This window comes from Macrobrachium rosenbergii, chromosome 53 (assembly GCF_040412425.1).
Source record: "Macrobrachium rosenbergii isolate ZJJX-2024 chromosome 53, ASM4041242v1, whole genome shotgun sequence".
Classification (NCBI taxonomy): domain Eukaryota; kingdom Metazoa; phylum Arthropoda; class Malacostraca; order Decapoda; family Palaemonidae; genus Macrobrachium; species Macrobrachium rosenbergii.
Window position 1 is genome coordinate 8,391,594 of NC_089793.1, and position 15,505 is coordinate 8,407,098.

Here is a 15,505-nt window from a genome sequence, read left to right on the forward strand (position 1 = left end):
TCGGGGATCCACACTCCACACAACACCACTTATCCAATTCAACACCTTATCACACTTCCGCACTGTCACTTTGCCAGAGACCTGTGTAAGCACAAGGACTGTTTAATGTAAACTAACCAGCCACCAGCAGTAAAAACAATACTACTGTACTGTAGTTATATAGTCACTGACACCCGTGAGTGAATTTCACTAACCAACCACCAGCAGTAATAATAGTAATACTGTACTGTGGTTATAATAGTCACTGACCTCCGAGATTGGTTGATTTATAGATCTTAGCCATAAATACCAAGCACTGGGGCAACTAAGGCCATTCAGTGCTGAAACAGAAATTGACAGTGAAAAGGGTTGAAAGGCATAACAAGAGGAAAACCTTGCAGTTGCACTATGAATCAATTGTTCAGAGAGGGTGGACAGCAAGATGGAAGAAAGAGAATATGAACGGAGGTAGAGTAAAAGGAATGAAAGCAGTTGAAGCTAGGGGCCAAAGGGACGCTGCAAAGAACCTTGAGTAATGCCTACTTTGCACCGCATGAGATGCACTGATGGCACGACCCCTCTATGGGGTCTGACCTCTGAGAGTGAATTTCAGACAGTTAGGGTTTATACCCTTGCTGGCAATTTAAATTATTAATGAATGTGGATAATGCCTTGGGTGGTTGAGATATGGAATGGGTGGCATAGTGTAAGAAAGACTGGGAATGGGAGAAAGGGTATACTGTAGATGTTTGTTCAAAGATTGTATGGGATGGGGGAAAAGAGTAAAGAAGTTAATGATTTAACTGCAGCAGCTACATACCTGTATGTGTTGATAAACAGATATAAGTACATGGGCAGCAGTTGCTCTTTGATATTCCCCATCCACAATGAGAGGTTGGGATTTTGGGGGGAATTTCCCGTGCCGTTATATCTGATCTACATGATTCCTTTATAATTCTGTATAGGATAACAATGAATATGGGCCATTAATGGCTATAGCAAATATGTTATCCTCAAAATTCATCCTAAGCAACACACAATTCAATATCCATGCTTCATCAAACATAATTACAAATACATAATTGATGTACAGTCAGTGCTGGAAAGGAAATTGAGATTAGGTAGGCTTGAAAGTGTAACAGGAGGAAAATCTCACAGTTACACTATAAAGCAATTGTTGGGAGAGGGTAGAAAGTAAGATGGAAGAAAGAGATTATGAACGGAGGTAAAGTAAAAAGAACGAAAGGGGTTGCAGCTAGGCCAAAGGGATGCTACAAAGAACCTTTAGTAAGGCCTACAGTGCACACCGTGAGGTGCACTGACAACACTAACGCCCGCAGGGGGTGTACATTTCAAAAGAAAATTTCTGTTAAATTTAAAATAAATATCTATGAGCTATAAATTTCTAAAAAAATTAGATCTGAGCTGACCAATACTAATCTTTGGTGTTTTACAAATTTCCCAAGTCTAAGCAAAGGCAAATTATTTCTGAAGGAGTCAACTTCAAATACAGTACTTAGCAACAAACTTCAAAACTTAATTGTCTTTTGCACATTTCACTGAGATTTTCCTCAGATTTATTTTGCATGTTTGTCTTGTCACAGGACACACTTGCTGCCTTTTTCGAATATGGCATTTTCTTTTCACATCATAACCTTCTTTCATTGTAACCTTTATCCAAGTCAATTCCGGCCTAAAGACCTGGAATGTACTTTTTATAATAACAGGCTAGATTCTTTTATTATTGTATAACTTGTACAGCATTCTCTTCCTCATGATCACTAATTGATTTTCCCATCTCTCAAGAATAATTTTTTTGCTTCTCTTTCAAAATTTTTGTCAAAATCCAAAACTACATAAACATGTAGACTCTACCATATGGGATATCATCAGTCAAACATGGAATACATTTAATAACAATAAGATAGAATACAGGTTTTGTGAATATTTATTTGACCTAAAACTACCAATATCACAGCTCCACTTCTTTCCAGCATAAGTTTTGTATAAATTTATAGTAATTATATTTCACATCGTACTCCATATCATACCAAAAGTTGACCGCTATACAACCATGAGACTGTCTAACATGGTGATACCATAAGGACGGAAGGTAAAGCGCATCACCGGCATGTACTCTGCAATGCACAGGGACTGCTATGCTTATACTGAGGATATGCATCTAAATCTGGTTTCAATGGATCGATGCATACCCAAGGCACAACCCCAGTTTCTGTATCCTCTTCTATAACAAACTTCCCTGGATTGGTTTCTTTGTAGACACCAGCAGCATAACTTTTGTAAGGTATCCACGGTGTATCCGAAGGCGGAAGTAAAATAAAATCTTTGTAGCCAGACACCACGCAATAAATATTTTCATAGTGATCTTTATGCACTGAAAGAGGGAGAGCACATAAGATTACTAAAATGGAAATCAATCTTGTAACAACTAAAGATATAGTTTACTTAATCTCATCAAAAGTTAAATAAATCTTACTAAGGATGATGTTGAGTGCCCAAAAAAATATAAACACCTATTTCAGAGGCATTTTATCCTTTTAAATTATTAAAAATATAGTAAAAATATCACAATAAGCCGAGATTGTGAACTGACCAGCATCATTTTCGAAAACAGTTTACTGTATTTAAAACGGTCAAATAATTGTTATTTTTTTTTACTCTATATTTTCCACGGTTGAATGACCTTAAACATGTCATGAATACTGGATCTCCCCATGTTTAATCTTTGTCCTACTGAACAAGTTCACAATAGAATCACTTACTTGATGTTACTGCTCTGTGATCTCCCATCCAAAAATTAACGGCATCTGGTTCTTTTCCTAAAGCTTCGGAAAACCATGGAACATCAGTGGCAGCATCACCTAGAATTTCTGGGAATTCTTCTGTAAAATTTGAATTTTGCTTCTGGATATAAAACACCTACAATGAGAAAAAATGTGAAAGTTTTACATATTTTGATGAAGCATTCTATTTAATATATATACCCTTCCTCACTTGCTACAGTGAGACCTTCCAAAACTAAAAGTCCAAATTACTTGATATATGTAATACCTCTATCTTATACATGTAACCTATGATTACATAAAGAATGAATGACTTACAAAATTTAGGAAATAATTTGCTAAACTTTTACATTTTTCATTATATAGTCAAATAAACAAAAGTAACTACTGTAAATGATCATTTCACCTACACCAGGCTGGGAATCAGGGTTCTCCATGATATCCAAGAAGTCCTTGAACATCATGTTCCGTTCTTCTGGCATAACAAAATATTCACCTTGTGGGGCATCTGCATAACCATTGGGTGTAACAGCAACACTACATGTTTTTCGCCAATTTTCTCCCTGAAAGAGTGGAATAATCAGACAATAATTTACAAAAAAAAAGGATACTATATGTTAATCATACACTTGCTTCCTCCTTACCTGGAGGAAATAACTAACTAAGAACTCGTTAACATAACTAGTATCTTCAAATGCACTTAAACAAAATTTTTGAAACATAAAAGGGGAAAACATTGCTAATGGCATATCTGAAATTCTATAACAGCTTTCAATCCTTTCTTCCCTTTGATAAAATGGAGACAAGGCTTAAAAGTGGCTGCTTTTCCCTCTTAGCACAAACCAAATGACCATTTGAAGTCAGAAACTGACCTACAGAGTAACAACTACCAAATAAACAAATTTGCAAAACAATGAATCACAATTCATATAAACTTGATTGGGTTTGCATTGTTATGAGTAGGTATACCAAGTAACAAACCAACCATACTACAAAATTATGTAAGATTATATTCAAAGTAACATGTGCTTCCATTACTCATACAATATGTATTTTAAAAGTAAAACAAAATCAAATATAATTTCTGAATCAAGCAGAGTTATCTCTTACGAAATGAAACATATTTCTTTTATTAATAAGCAACATATATATACAATACCTCAGGTATTTTATGGTCCACTTCTTGATAGCAGGCCATTTCTTTACTGCTCCTTTGAATATGACTGGTTTGTTAGGAGCAACCCAGTCTCTATAAAACTGTAGAGGTGAGGGTATTGCTTCTAAGACTGGAACAGTATCATTCAAATACAGTTCTGTAGAACAAAAGATTATTTAAAATTCGGACACTGAAGAATATCAAAACTTGACAAGTATCACTGTAGGTCTCTTATTTACATTTTAATTACAAACCTTTGTCCTGAAAGAGCTTTCACAACAGTGATAAACCTGTTCAGATTAAAATCCAGGATATTAGTACTACCTCCTTAGTGTGCTACTGATACCAAACCTTGTGTGATGCTGTAATTTAGGTTCTTACTAAGTTTTCTTGCATTTAAATTTGCATTTTGGCAGACAAAATGCTAGGGGTCTTAACTGTGTTTAATTCATTCAGTTTATGGTTTGTCCAATTTTTTTTAAACATATGTTTTTGAAATCTGGAGGTATTTCCCTTCATCTTTAGAACTAATGTGCTGTATGATGTATTATGAATTTTTCTAGTTATTTTTCCAATGCTTATTATGCCTTCAACATATCATTCTATTTTTTGTTTCATAGTGCTCTTATAGCCCCAATTTCTCAGAAACCATTTGGGAAATGTATACTCTTAAATCAGGTTAAAAAGACAACTGAGTTGAATTTCTAATACTATATATAGAGTAATGTAACTTAACATTGCTGATGCACCAAAAACACAATGGGTAACTTAAAAGTAAACAAAATAACTCCTTTACCACCTTACATCAATACATATGGAAATTCATGCAATTCTAACGAAACAAGTACTAAAATAAATATTGTAACCCAAGGTCAACTATCAAAGATATGGTGAAATGACAAATAAATACTCAAGGTCCAACAAAGAACACCACAATATGAATTTTCTGTTGCCCTGACTATCGGATGTCTTGTTTTCTGACCTGACATTATGGCACTGATACAGGAAACTAAAGTTATATAATCAAAACAAATATTCTTACCTTTGGCTTCTGAAGACAGACTCAAGAAGCAGTCCTTCAGCTTTCCATCTGGTTCAGGATTCAACATGACTGACCTTTTACCTGAAAAAGGTTAAATCAAAATGAAAACACTAGCATGCACAACTGTATGACAAACTAAAAAGTATATGAGGAATAAAAATACAATACATAATACCATGGACCATTTACACTTAAGTGCTTTCCTTGTTATCTGAATGTCTCAGGAATTAATGAATACTGAACTAATGAATATTCTAATAACTAAGGATAACCTAGTAACTTATCAGAGAGACTAAAAAATACTAATTTGTTTATTTTCACCCAAAATACTAATTTGCTATTGTCACCAAACATTAAACTTTTCCTTTCATTAGTAACAACTAATAATCCAAGGTTCTGACTAAAATACAGCTAAATTAATTTATGTTAAACCAACTTACTAAACGTACTCTCTCCAGTAAAACTGACTCTATGAAGTATAAATAAGAAGGGAATTGATAATCAAAATTAGTAACACTGTCTTTTAGAGTACAATGAAACAGCTTCTGTATGCAACTTGTCTATGGCCACTTTCTCATGAAATTCACAAACCTCTTCCTGAACCAAAAGTCCATAAATATGGATACCCTTGGGATGTGTTTTCACAAACTAGCTAACTAGTACATTGTGGCAGTAACCTTAACAAGCTTTGATAATGCAAAGTACTGCAAGGCCAGCATGAAAGTTAATTCAATTTATGATTTATTGACTTTCCATGTCCACAACAAAAATTCTCTCTCCTAAAATCACTTACTCAGGTGGTTTCCAACATTACGGACATTAATTTCAAACATGTTAGTTCATTTTCACAATTTTGATAGTTACAAGGTTATAAACTAACTTAACCTGACAAGAAGGATCTTCACCATTCAGGACATCCCCTTAACCTTGCCTAAAACTTATGCTGGTAATATTTTTCCCCACATGTAACACCTAACATAACCTAACCAAAGGTTAGATTTTTTTGGCTGAGGAATAAAATTTAACTGTACTTAACTTGTGATGTTGTACCACAACTGCACTTGCAAGGTGTTGCATAACTTGTAATAAGCACACTTTTCTTTATTTAATAGCCTACATAATATTGTTTGTTCATTTGTGTGAATATGGTAACATCATGACACTCCCATTTCATTTTGATATAGTGGTATTTCTAAGTATTAGCTCCAGGACTGTATGGAATGGTTCCAAGCAAATGTGAGAGACATCAGGGAGCCATATGTTAAAGAAGGGATTGGCTACGGAAATCCATTATAAAAAGAACCATACTAACCTAACGTACCCTACCTAACCTAACCTAGTATGCTGTGTTATTTAGCCAGGGGCATCCGACCACCAGTGAAGGAAACTCCACTTTTTACCTAAAGTTCCCCTATGACACTGTGCATGCACAACGGCAAACATATAATCTATACCATATAACCAGTTCTGAGGTTAATTACAGGTTAATTACAGTCGACCGACAAACAGTAGGCTAACGGTAAATTCTTGATAAGCAACCAAAATAGGCTACTTGAGAAAAAGTCAATTTTCAAGGTAATACCCGACACGTAGTTAATACTTACCTCTACCACCCACTCTAAACCTCACGTCTAACAAAATGGGGAACCCCAGTGAGAATCAATACCTTTGGGGTAATGTAAGGCCCGGAGTCCTATGTGAGGGTGAACCTAGTTACTGAATATCCCAGTTTTTACTCTTTTTCGATCAGTACCCGACCAAGAACCCCAGGTTCCCATTGGGTGTCATTACCGTCAGATATGAGCGTTAAAATTTCGTCCGAAGTGCATTAAATGCTCATCAGATAAACCAAATATCAGCAGTTTTAAAATAAACTACGATACAAATACCTACCGGTAGGTTACTTTAAGCCTCGCTATTCTTGCATTCCATACGGGCCATATCCACATTTAACTATATACGCCAACTTACTTGATATCAAGTCATACTACATTGAACTTTGGGCGTGATAGGCAAGGAATTCCAGTCTTAGATGCCCTTCAATGTGATGACAGTCACGAAGAGGGTAAAATAACCATGGTTGTATAGTAGTAATAACATCTGTTGTGGTATACAACGGCTCCCAATTTCGTCCCGTTGTCCTTAGTGACTGCATTATGTAATTAGCGACACATTATGTACTTTATAAAAATAGAATTTGATCCTTTTCTCCTTCCGTGGCTCTGCATACAATATATAAGCCATAATTTTATTCGTATTTCATTTATATGAGTACTGAAGAAAACTATTTACTATTTATTTTTCACTTATCCGTTTTCTGTAATGACGTTCTTTCTGTAGAATATGGCTTTACAGTACAATTAAAGGTCTTTAAGCTTCGTCCAAGATTCAAATGTTTGAATCTCTTTCATTTGGTGGGGATCCGAGTGTACATTTGAACTTGTGCCTGTCAGCCTCTTAAGTTTTACATGTGTAATTTTTTGCTTGATCCATATAAAAGTTTATTAGAAACAAGAAAAATAATTTGAATATCCAATAATATTGATAAAACTGCCTTACATACTAATCAGGATTCTACAAATTATGTACAAACCTTTCACAATGTTTGAAGAGTTATGCACTTGCAAAACATGACTGTTATAATTTAAAGGTTAATATACAGCATCATTTAACTGAATCTAAATGTCCCTAGAGGCATATGTGAATTTGGGAGAAATATACCGGTAAAGACTGTACTTGCAAAATACTAGGTGCCCTTCTCTTTGTCTGCAACACACTGTACAGTCCCTATTCCATTCATTGGGAAGTATCCCTTTTATCTTCAACTGTGAAGATAAAGAATGCCATAGTTTTACACCAAGAAGCAATACTGTTTGTGAAAACTCAATATAAACAATCATAGTCTCCACATTTCATAACTACTTAGTAAAGAAAGAATCCTTTACCATTTGAAATACACATCAAGCTTCAGGTACATTCCAATCTCATCACATCTACAGTATATTCTTTTGAGGTGACACCAGGTTGTTCCAACAGCAAGGCCAAATGTTTCATGTGGAAAATATCTACAGATTTGTAGTTCAATGACTTCTTTCCAGGGATATCTTGCGAACAAAGTAAACCAACACAATTTACTACGAATCTTAATTTTTCATAATGACTTGGTGAAGTATGTTATGAAATTACATTGTAAGGATTTATTTTACTTAACAAAACAATTATAATGTTTCTATTAAATCTTCATCTTCTCAGACTGGTATGACTGAGGTTAGAAATGTAAGTAATGTACTAGTATTATCTTGAGGTTGGACAATTACCTTTTAATTGCTACTTCTTTCCTTATATGTAGAAGTCATTTCGATGATCAAGTTTAGTGTAAGCTCCTCATTTTACCTATAGGTTTGGCCTGTTAGCATTTTTTCGGCACTGAATTTGTTTGGGTGGTGAAGCACTAATTTGAATGAATCAATGAACATGAAGATTATGCTAAGAAGCCAAGAGCTGGGGCACTTTCAGCCATTCAACACTTAAGACACTGAAAAGGGAATTGAACTGGTTGAACAGCAAGATAAAGTACACTACTCTAGAAAATAAATGAACTGAAGTACACGAGAAAATCCCATGCTTGTACTAGAAGTACTAGTTGAGAGAGGTTGGACAGCCAGCTGGGAGACAGGGAGCAAGAATGGAGGTAAAAAGCTGACAAGCGGGTGGGCCAAAGGGACACAGCAAACACCCTTCAGCAATCGCTACAGTGCACCATGTGAGGTGCTCTGATGGCACTTAGCCCCCTACAGGGGCACTTATTTTAAAGAAATGTTGATGCCTGTAAAGAAACAGCCCACAAGTCTTTTGCTATCATAGTATAAAGGAGACAGTTACAAAAGAGTGAAGAAAAGGAAACCGCTGGAAAATGCTGCCAGCACATGATCTAGTGTTAACAGCAGAATCAGATGAGGTTGCAGAATTGTTTGTTCAAGATGAAATGGTGGCCTGAGGGTGTATGCAAGGATATAAAAAAAATCAGAATAATTTTCCACTTTATAAAATTCTAGTACAAAAACCACATACAGTATGTACTCATATTTTAGTTAATTCTTAAGGCTAGTTGTTTTTTCCACAAAATAACAACTACTAAATCTCTCACAATGCAAAACTGTACACAATAATTAACACTAAAACAGCAAAAGCTTCAGCAAAACCTTACTTCTAAACACACATCAACACCAGTAAATGTCAGCAATATATTTAATATAAAAAAAAATCCTAAATACAGTATACTTGTTTTATTTACTACCTAATGAAAGAATCTAAAAAGTATCAATCAAGCTCATGTACAAATTCTTTTCATACTCCAAACTAGCCAACATTAGTACACACTAATATTAACCAATCCACCTGTTTTGCATCTTACTGGGTCTGGCTATTAATACATCTTAACAAATAGCAATATCATTTGTTCTACTTTTAACTGTGATGGGCAGTAACCCGTAACCTTAAAAATGGCAAGATCTCCAATTCCTGTGCTTTCTGATTGCTGACTACAGTTCACAAGTTGTTACATACATGTCAGAACTGTGTATCTGTAGACAGCTCTCGAGTTTAAATCAAATCCAGAATACTGTTAAGCAATACTTGTTTTTTTAAGTGCACAACAGTGAAGTTTTTCAAGTGCATAATAGTGAAAAACACTGGAAGTAACAACTGAAAGCAAAAGAATAAATGATGAAAATTATATAGAGTAATAGAGAGGTAGTGATACCTAATGCTACAAATATCAGTACAGGAAAGGATGAGTGATCCCTGTCTACACAGAGAGAGAGAGAGAGATATAAGAGAGAGAGGGAGAGAGAGCTGAAACTTTCAGAGGTAACCAAACTGACTGATCACTGAGGGATGATGACATTCAATACTAGAGTGCTCAATTATTTTTGGTCTCCTACATTCAAGTTTAGTAGAAATGATGATAAATTTTTATCTTTCTCAGTGATGAATAAAAAATTCACAAAATAACTGCCATTTTCTAAACTGAAGTCAATAAAGTAAGTGCAGCATGTACTTTACATTAACTTTCCTCTCACATCACTTCTACATCTGTAACAGCAACTGCATGACTTGGGTACCCTTGATTTTTTTTTTTTTACTATGTTGAAGTGACTAGTTCCTAAAGGTTTTACTCAATACGTGTACCAGTGCATTTTGAAAACAATTCAAATACGCAACTAAAATTCCATATTTCTTCCTTCACACAGTTGGCTTGAAATATAATGAAATTAAGTGATTCAGATGTTTTAAGCAATCGAAAGGTTCAAGTTTTCAAAGTACAGATGCAGTGCTGTTGCCAGATCAGGTTTCATAACTTACTGTTATGTATCTTGAACGATTCCAGAGCTGAAACCATTCAAGGTAACAATAAATAAAAATATACCTAAAGAATAATGTTTGACCAAAGAGATTATATCTAAATGGCTCTGCAATTAAACAACTTTCCCTCCATACGATAAATATTGTATTATATTATAATTTACGTGATGCCACTATTTATGTCTTAATGTAACTGTGCTAAAAGTAGCAGGGAAGCTTTGCAAGGAACAAAGAAGGCTAGAAAACAGCAGAGATGCTAGAACACTAACTGAAAATGCTCTGATTGCGTGCCACAATTTATAAAACTTACTTTCATTTGTTTAATGATTAGTTATTTACTATTAATTTCACCTTTACTTATTTTTCTCTGTTTTTGTTTTTAGTCTATACTAGATGCTTAATAGTCAAATCAACAGCATTATGATTTACCCAACAACAACCTATGCACATAATAATAATAATAATAATAATAATAATAATAATAATAATAATAATAATAATAATAATAATAATAATAATAATAATCATCAGTGAGCAATAGAGGCACTATCATCAAAGGAAATGGGTACTTACATTAAAACCACAAAAACTGAAACAAATAAGGCTGAATGTGTAACAAAGGCATGAAAGGTCTGAAAATACATATCCTGAGAAGTTTTCAAGTTGCCCTATAAAGGACACATACTTCTATATACGAGGATGAGAGTATTCTGAATGAGGATGGGAAACTTTTGAAAAACGAGGGTAAACAAGAAAAATAAGAACAATACCAAGTTCACAACCCAGACTATTCATCATCAACATGCAAAACCATTAAAGACAATAAATGCATTCTTCAAAGATTTATAACATCCACAAATAAAGTGACAAATAAGATTGTCCTTTATGGCTCTCTGAAGCAACACTTTGGCCAGCAGTTGCTCTGATCAATGCCTGACATTTCATCCATACCCTTTGCTCTCTTGCCAGTTGAATGTCCAACTTCTTCAACTTTTTGGAAAGAATAATAAACTTCCAATGTAAAATAATGACTCAAAACTTTAAAAAAAGATATTTAAGTACCCCATACACAAAGTAGTCTAGGCAGTCAGACTATAGAAGAAAAGAAATAGAACAACAATTTGGTGCTGGGGACTTCCAGGCATCAAATGCATTTTATAAATAAAAAATAAACCTTTAAAGATGTCCTGAACTCCAAATAAACTCAACTTTCTGATGTCAAGGAAGTAAGAAAATTTTCACGGCTATGATTCCTTGACTCAATGGTCATCTTAGACCACACACTCCCAAAGAAAGGCATCTTGAAAGAATTCCCTTCATAAGACTTGACTTCAGTTTTGGGGAACTGAAATTAAGCTCAACGACCCATTTGTCTTCTTTTCTGCATATCTTAAAAGAAATAAGCTTGGGAAGAAAAAACACCAGGATCTCCTCCTCCTTAGAATGAACATAAGCTCTATAGAAGACTTTTCAAATGTCATTCTTGTATGCCGCTGTGAGAGCAGTAAGAAAGGCACTACTTGCCCGGGAGGCTAAGTAAGTATTTCCCTGTAGTTCCGAGACCATGCCTAGACGATATGAATTCCTTTTCTAAAAACTACCTAAACTTTCATATTGCCTCAATAAATCTAAACTAAAGGCAAGATGTATTAAACAAAAAACACACATCTCCATGACTTGAATTTTACTCCAAAGAAACACCAGAAGTTTTCTCAGAAAACAAAAACAAGACACAAATTGATTATTTGTCTGACTAGAAAAGTATTATCTACTGAACAAGATGCTAAGAGTATGTCAGACACTTGCTGCCAGCTTAAACCAAGGATACATATTTCTAAAAAGATTTCAAAGAGCGAAGGAAAATGTGTCTGTTCCAGGTTGGTATCAGCCCTTTTAGCAAGAAATACGAAGACTTGGGCATTTTTACTTCACACAGAAACTTTAAGGTGCTGAAACAAATGAAGTGATCAAATCAGCCAGCCACCTCTGAGACTTTTTAGCATGTGACCTCCCTTTAGGATCAAGGATGGCAGAAATCTTACCTTCCAACTCAAGTTGGAAATGCCCATCAACACTGCTCTTGAGTTTGGAATAAGCAGGAATTCTTTCCTTATAAAAGAGGTTTACTGCAGAAGAGAGAGGGAGAGATTCCCAAAAATTCTATACAACCAAAAAACCAGGCTCTTTTTCTTTTACGCAGCCTGGATTTTGTTCCCTAATATCATACCTATGAAGTCACACTGATTTGCAACTCATCTACATCATTGTCCAACCAAAAACTTGGATAAAATACAAACACACAAAATATTTATAATAAAAAGAATACAATTCAATGAGATGCCGTCAACTCTAGAAGTAAATGCATAGCTTTTCTTGACAATGCACCAAGAGTTTCTTGGACCCAATAGCACCTGTCTGAGACCGTGAAGGGACTAACAACATGATTTATATTCACATTCTTACAAGGAACTAAGATGTCATGGCACCACAGACTAAAAGAGCCCTTCAAAATTATATTTTAACTATTCATTATACAGAGAATCTAACATGAAGAGACTATAAAAATCTGACTGACATTCAGAGTAAAATGATATTTGAAACACTGTACAGTACCTTAATGTTCAAAATAAAGTACTGTGCAGGTTAACAATGTAATGTCATAGACAAATTAATATGTGTGCAACATGAAAATTTCCCATCCTCATATTGTAACAATTGGCAAGATCAGTTAAAAGCATTACTGAAGTACAGTACAGTAAATAGCAACAACTTCTTACATTAAAAAATTCAATAAAACTGTTATATTAACTAAAGTAACAAATATTTACCTATCACATACATAAGTAACGACCTAAAAGATACAAAGTTCAAAATAAGAAATTGTTTTCAATACTAATTCTATATCAACCTTAACGATGGCACGACATTCCACATGCTGGAACTTGCTAACACGATGTGATGCTTACTTGCATTATGTCTTTACTGCTGAATTATGCTTTTACACAGAAAAGAAAAACTGATTACGATGTCTTCCTTGTGATGTAATAATATGTAACTATACGTGAAGTAATTGGTTAGGATGTAACTTTCAACACCACTTCGCGCTAAGTTTAAAACATTGGTCCTGTCAAGCTATCTACAATAATGTCATTCAATCATATACTGAAACATTTTTATTGAAATTGACTAAACTTTTGAGGCCAAAGTCAAGCTCACATCACTCAAGGCTAAGACCAAGTCCACACCATCTGAGTCTGAAGCCAACCTTTGAAATTCAATGTCTGAATTTTTAATTTGAAACTTTACATATGGTACAAAGTCCAAGTTTTAGGTTTCTACTACAATTAACCTAAATTATATAGCATGGGCAGGTCATTCAGTTTCAGACATCAATTTTACTGGAGTGCTTAATAATCATAGTGAACAAAACATAGCTTTGTGCAGTCTTCAGCCTTCATCCCTCATACCAAAAGTTCACTTATAAAGCAATGAAAATGAAATGTATCCCTGTTAAACAAATTACTTAAAATGATACACTGGCTAGGTACGTTACTACTTTGACTGTATGATTGTTCTACACCCAATGCTAAGTTCTGATTTTTAATTGTTGATTTCTACACAATTTCACCAGCTTATACTGATAAAACTTATAAAATTTTACAAACAAAATTACAGCCTCGAGACTTCCAAAACTGCTTAAAATGCACACGATATAAAGCAGTGCCGTGCAAGACTCCATGTACATATAAAACAAAATGTTGAAACAGAATGTCTATGAAATTAGACCATTTCATACATTAACAGGTTTTCTTGTGAGTGCAAATTTCAGAAAATTTGGGTGTCATAATTTTCTGCAATTATAAATTCTGTGATGTATCACTATAGAATTTACATTTTCTAATTCACTTACAATTAAAACTATAGGCAACCCATACCAACGCCTGAATAAATAGCCCAACCTACATCTAGCGTTTTGAATTTATAGGTAATAAGATTAGGAGAATAAGTCAGAATTTAGTTAAAGCAGCACAATACCTGCATGTCTTTAAAGGTCACAATGGTTTATTTCTTATAAATAATCTATGGCAACATTTAGACTGAATAATTATTTATTTACTCTCCTACTGAAACAGTTTCAAACCTGTGTATAGAATATGTACAGTTCCTAAGTTCCAACTTTTGCAGTCAGCCGTGCTTGCTCCCAACTAGATTGAGGGTTCACACCTCCTATACTACAGGTCTGCCCACACTATACCAAGCCCCACCCTCCCCTAACTGGATCAACACAGTCCCCCTCCCTCCTGCCTCACTAGATGAACCAAGCTTTATTTTCTATTTCCATTATTGTGGTATTAAATAATTATCTGTTACTACTGGGCATCCTTTAACTTAGTCACATGTGAGATGATGAAAAATCTAAAGGCAAATGGGAATGTGACATCTAATATCACACATAAATCAATTACTTTAACAAAAGCAGAAAGATTAACAAAATCTGACCGAATTGCATTCACAGAATAATGTATTAGTGACTTACAAATGATTCCAAACACTTTCAAAAATAATATATAATATTAACAAGAGGGAATGCATACATTTTTAAAAAATTTTCTACTGTTATCTAGTTCAATATACAATCATTACTGTCCAATAATTGTGAACAAAATTGAAATAAAAAAAAATTAAACCCTACGAAATTTTACCAACAATGACTAATCCACTGGGATTTCCACAACCATCTCCCCACCTTTTTCTTGGAACACATAAAAATACTCAATTAGAAAAAAACAATGATGTACCCAGGCAAGATGCTGGATTAAAGAAATGAGCCTGAAGGAAAGGAGTAGAGTACTGACAACTCCGAACAAGGACCCTTGACCTTTGGGAAAAATCTGAAAGCAGGCAGAATATTGCAATGCAGCTTTGAGAGCTCGCTCTCACTTACATCAAATACAGCCACAAATCGAAAACATGACCAATATTAACAAAAGCAAGGAAAGTTCCAGTTTTTAAAAATATAGATCTAATGGTGACAAATAATGGTTTAAAACACATGGAAAAATCATATGTTTAAAAGTTTTATTACTGGGGAACTGAGGACCCAACTGGATAGAACAAGTAGGGGTCTAACTAGGACACCTAGTGGTAGGGAGAGAGAAG

The 15,505-nt window shown here is 34.5% G+C and overlaps 1 protein-coding gene across 1 annotated transcript; it reads right to left on the reverse strand.

Annotated features, from left to right (window-relative positions):
- Positions 1-1,911: 1,911 nt before the first annotated feature.
- LOC136834261 (bifunctional peptidase and (3S)-lysyl hydroxylase Jmjd7-like) lies at positions 1,912-7,079 on the reverse strand. The gene is given in 8 exon segments (XM_067096606.1): positions 1,912-2,131; positions 2,133-2,374; positions 2,763-2,919; positions 3,194-3,324; positions 3,327-3,346; positions 3,943-4,096; positions 4,982-5,062; positions 6,953-7,079. Coding segments are annotated over 7 exon segments (951 nt in total). The 5' UTR covers positions 5,049-5,062; positions 6,953-7,079; the 3' UTR covers positions 1,912-1,951.
- Positions 7,080-15,505: the final 8,426 nt, after the last annotated feature.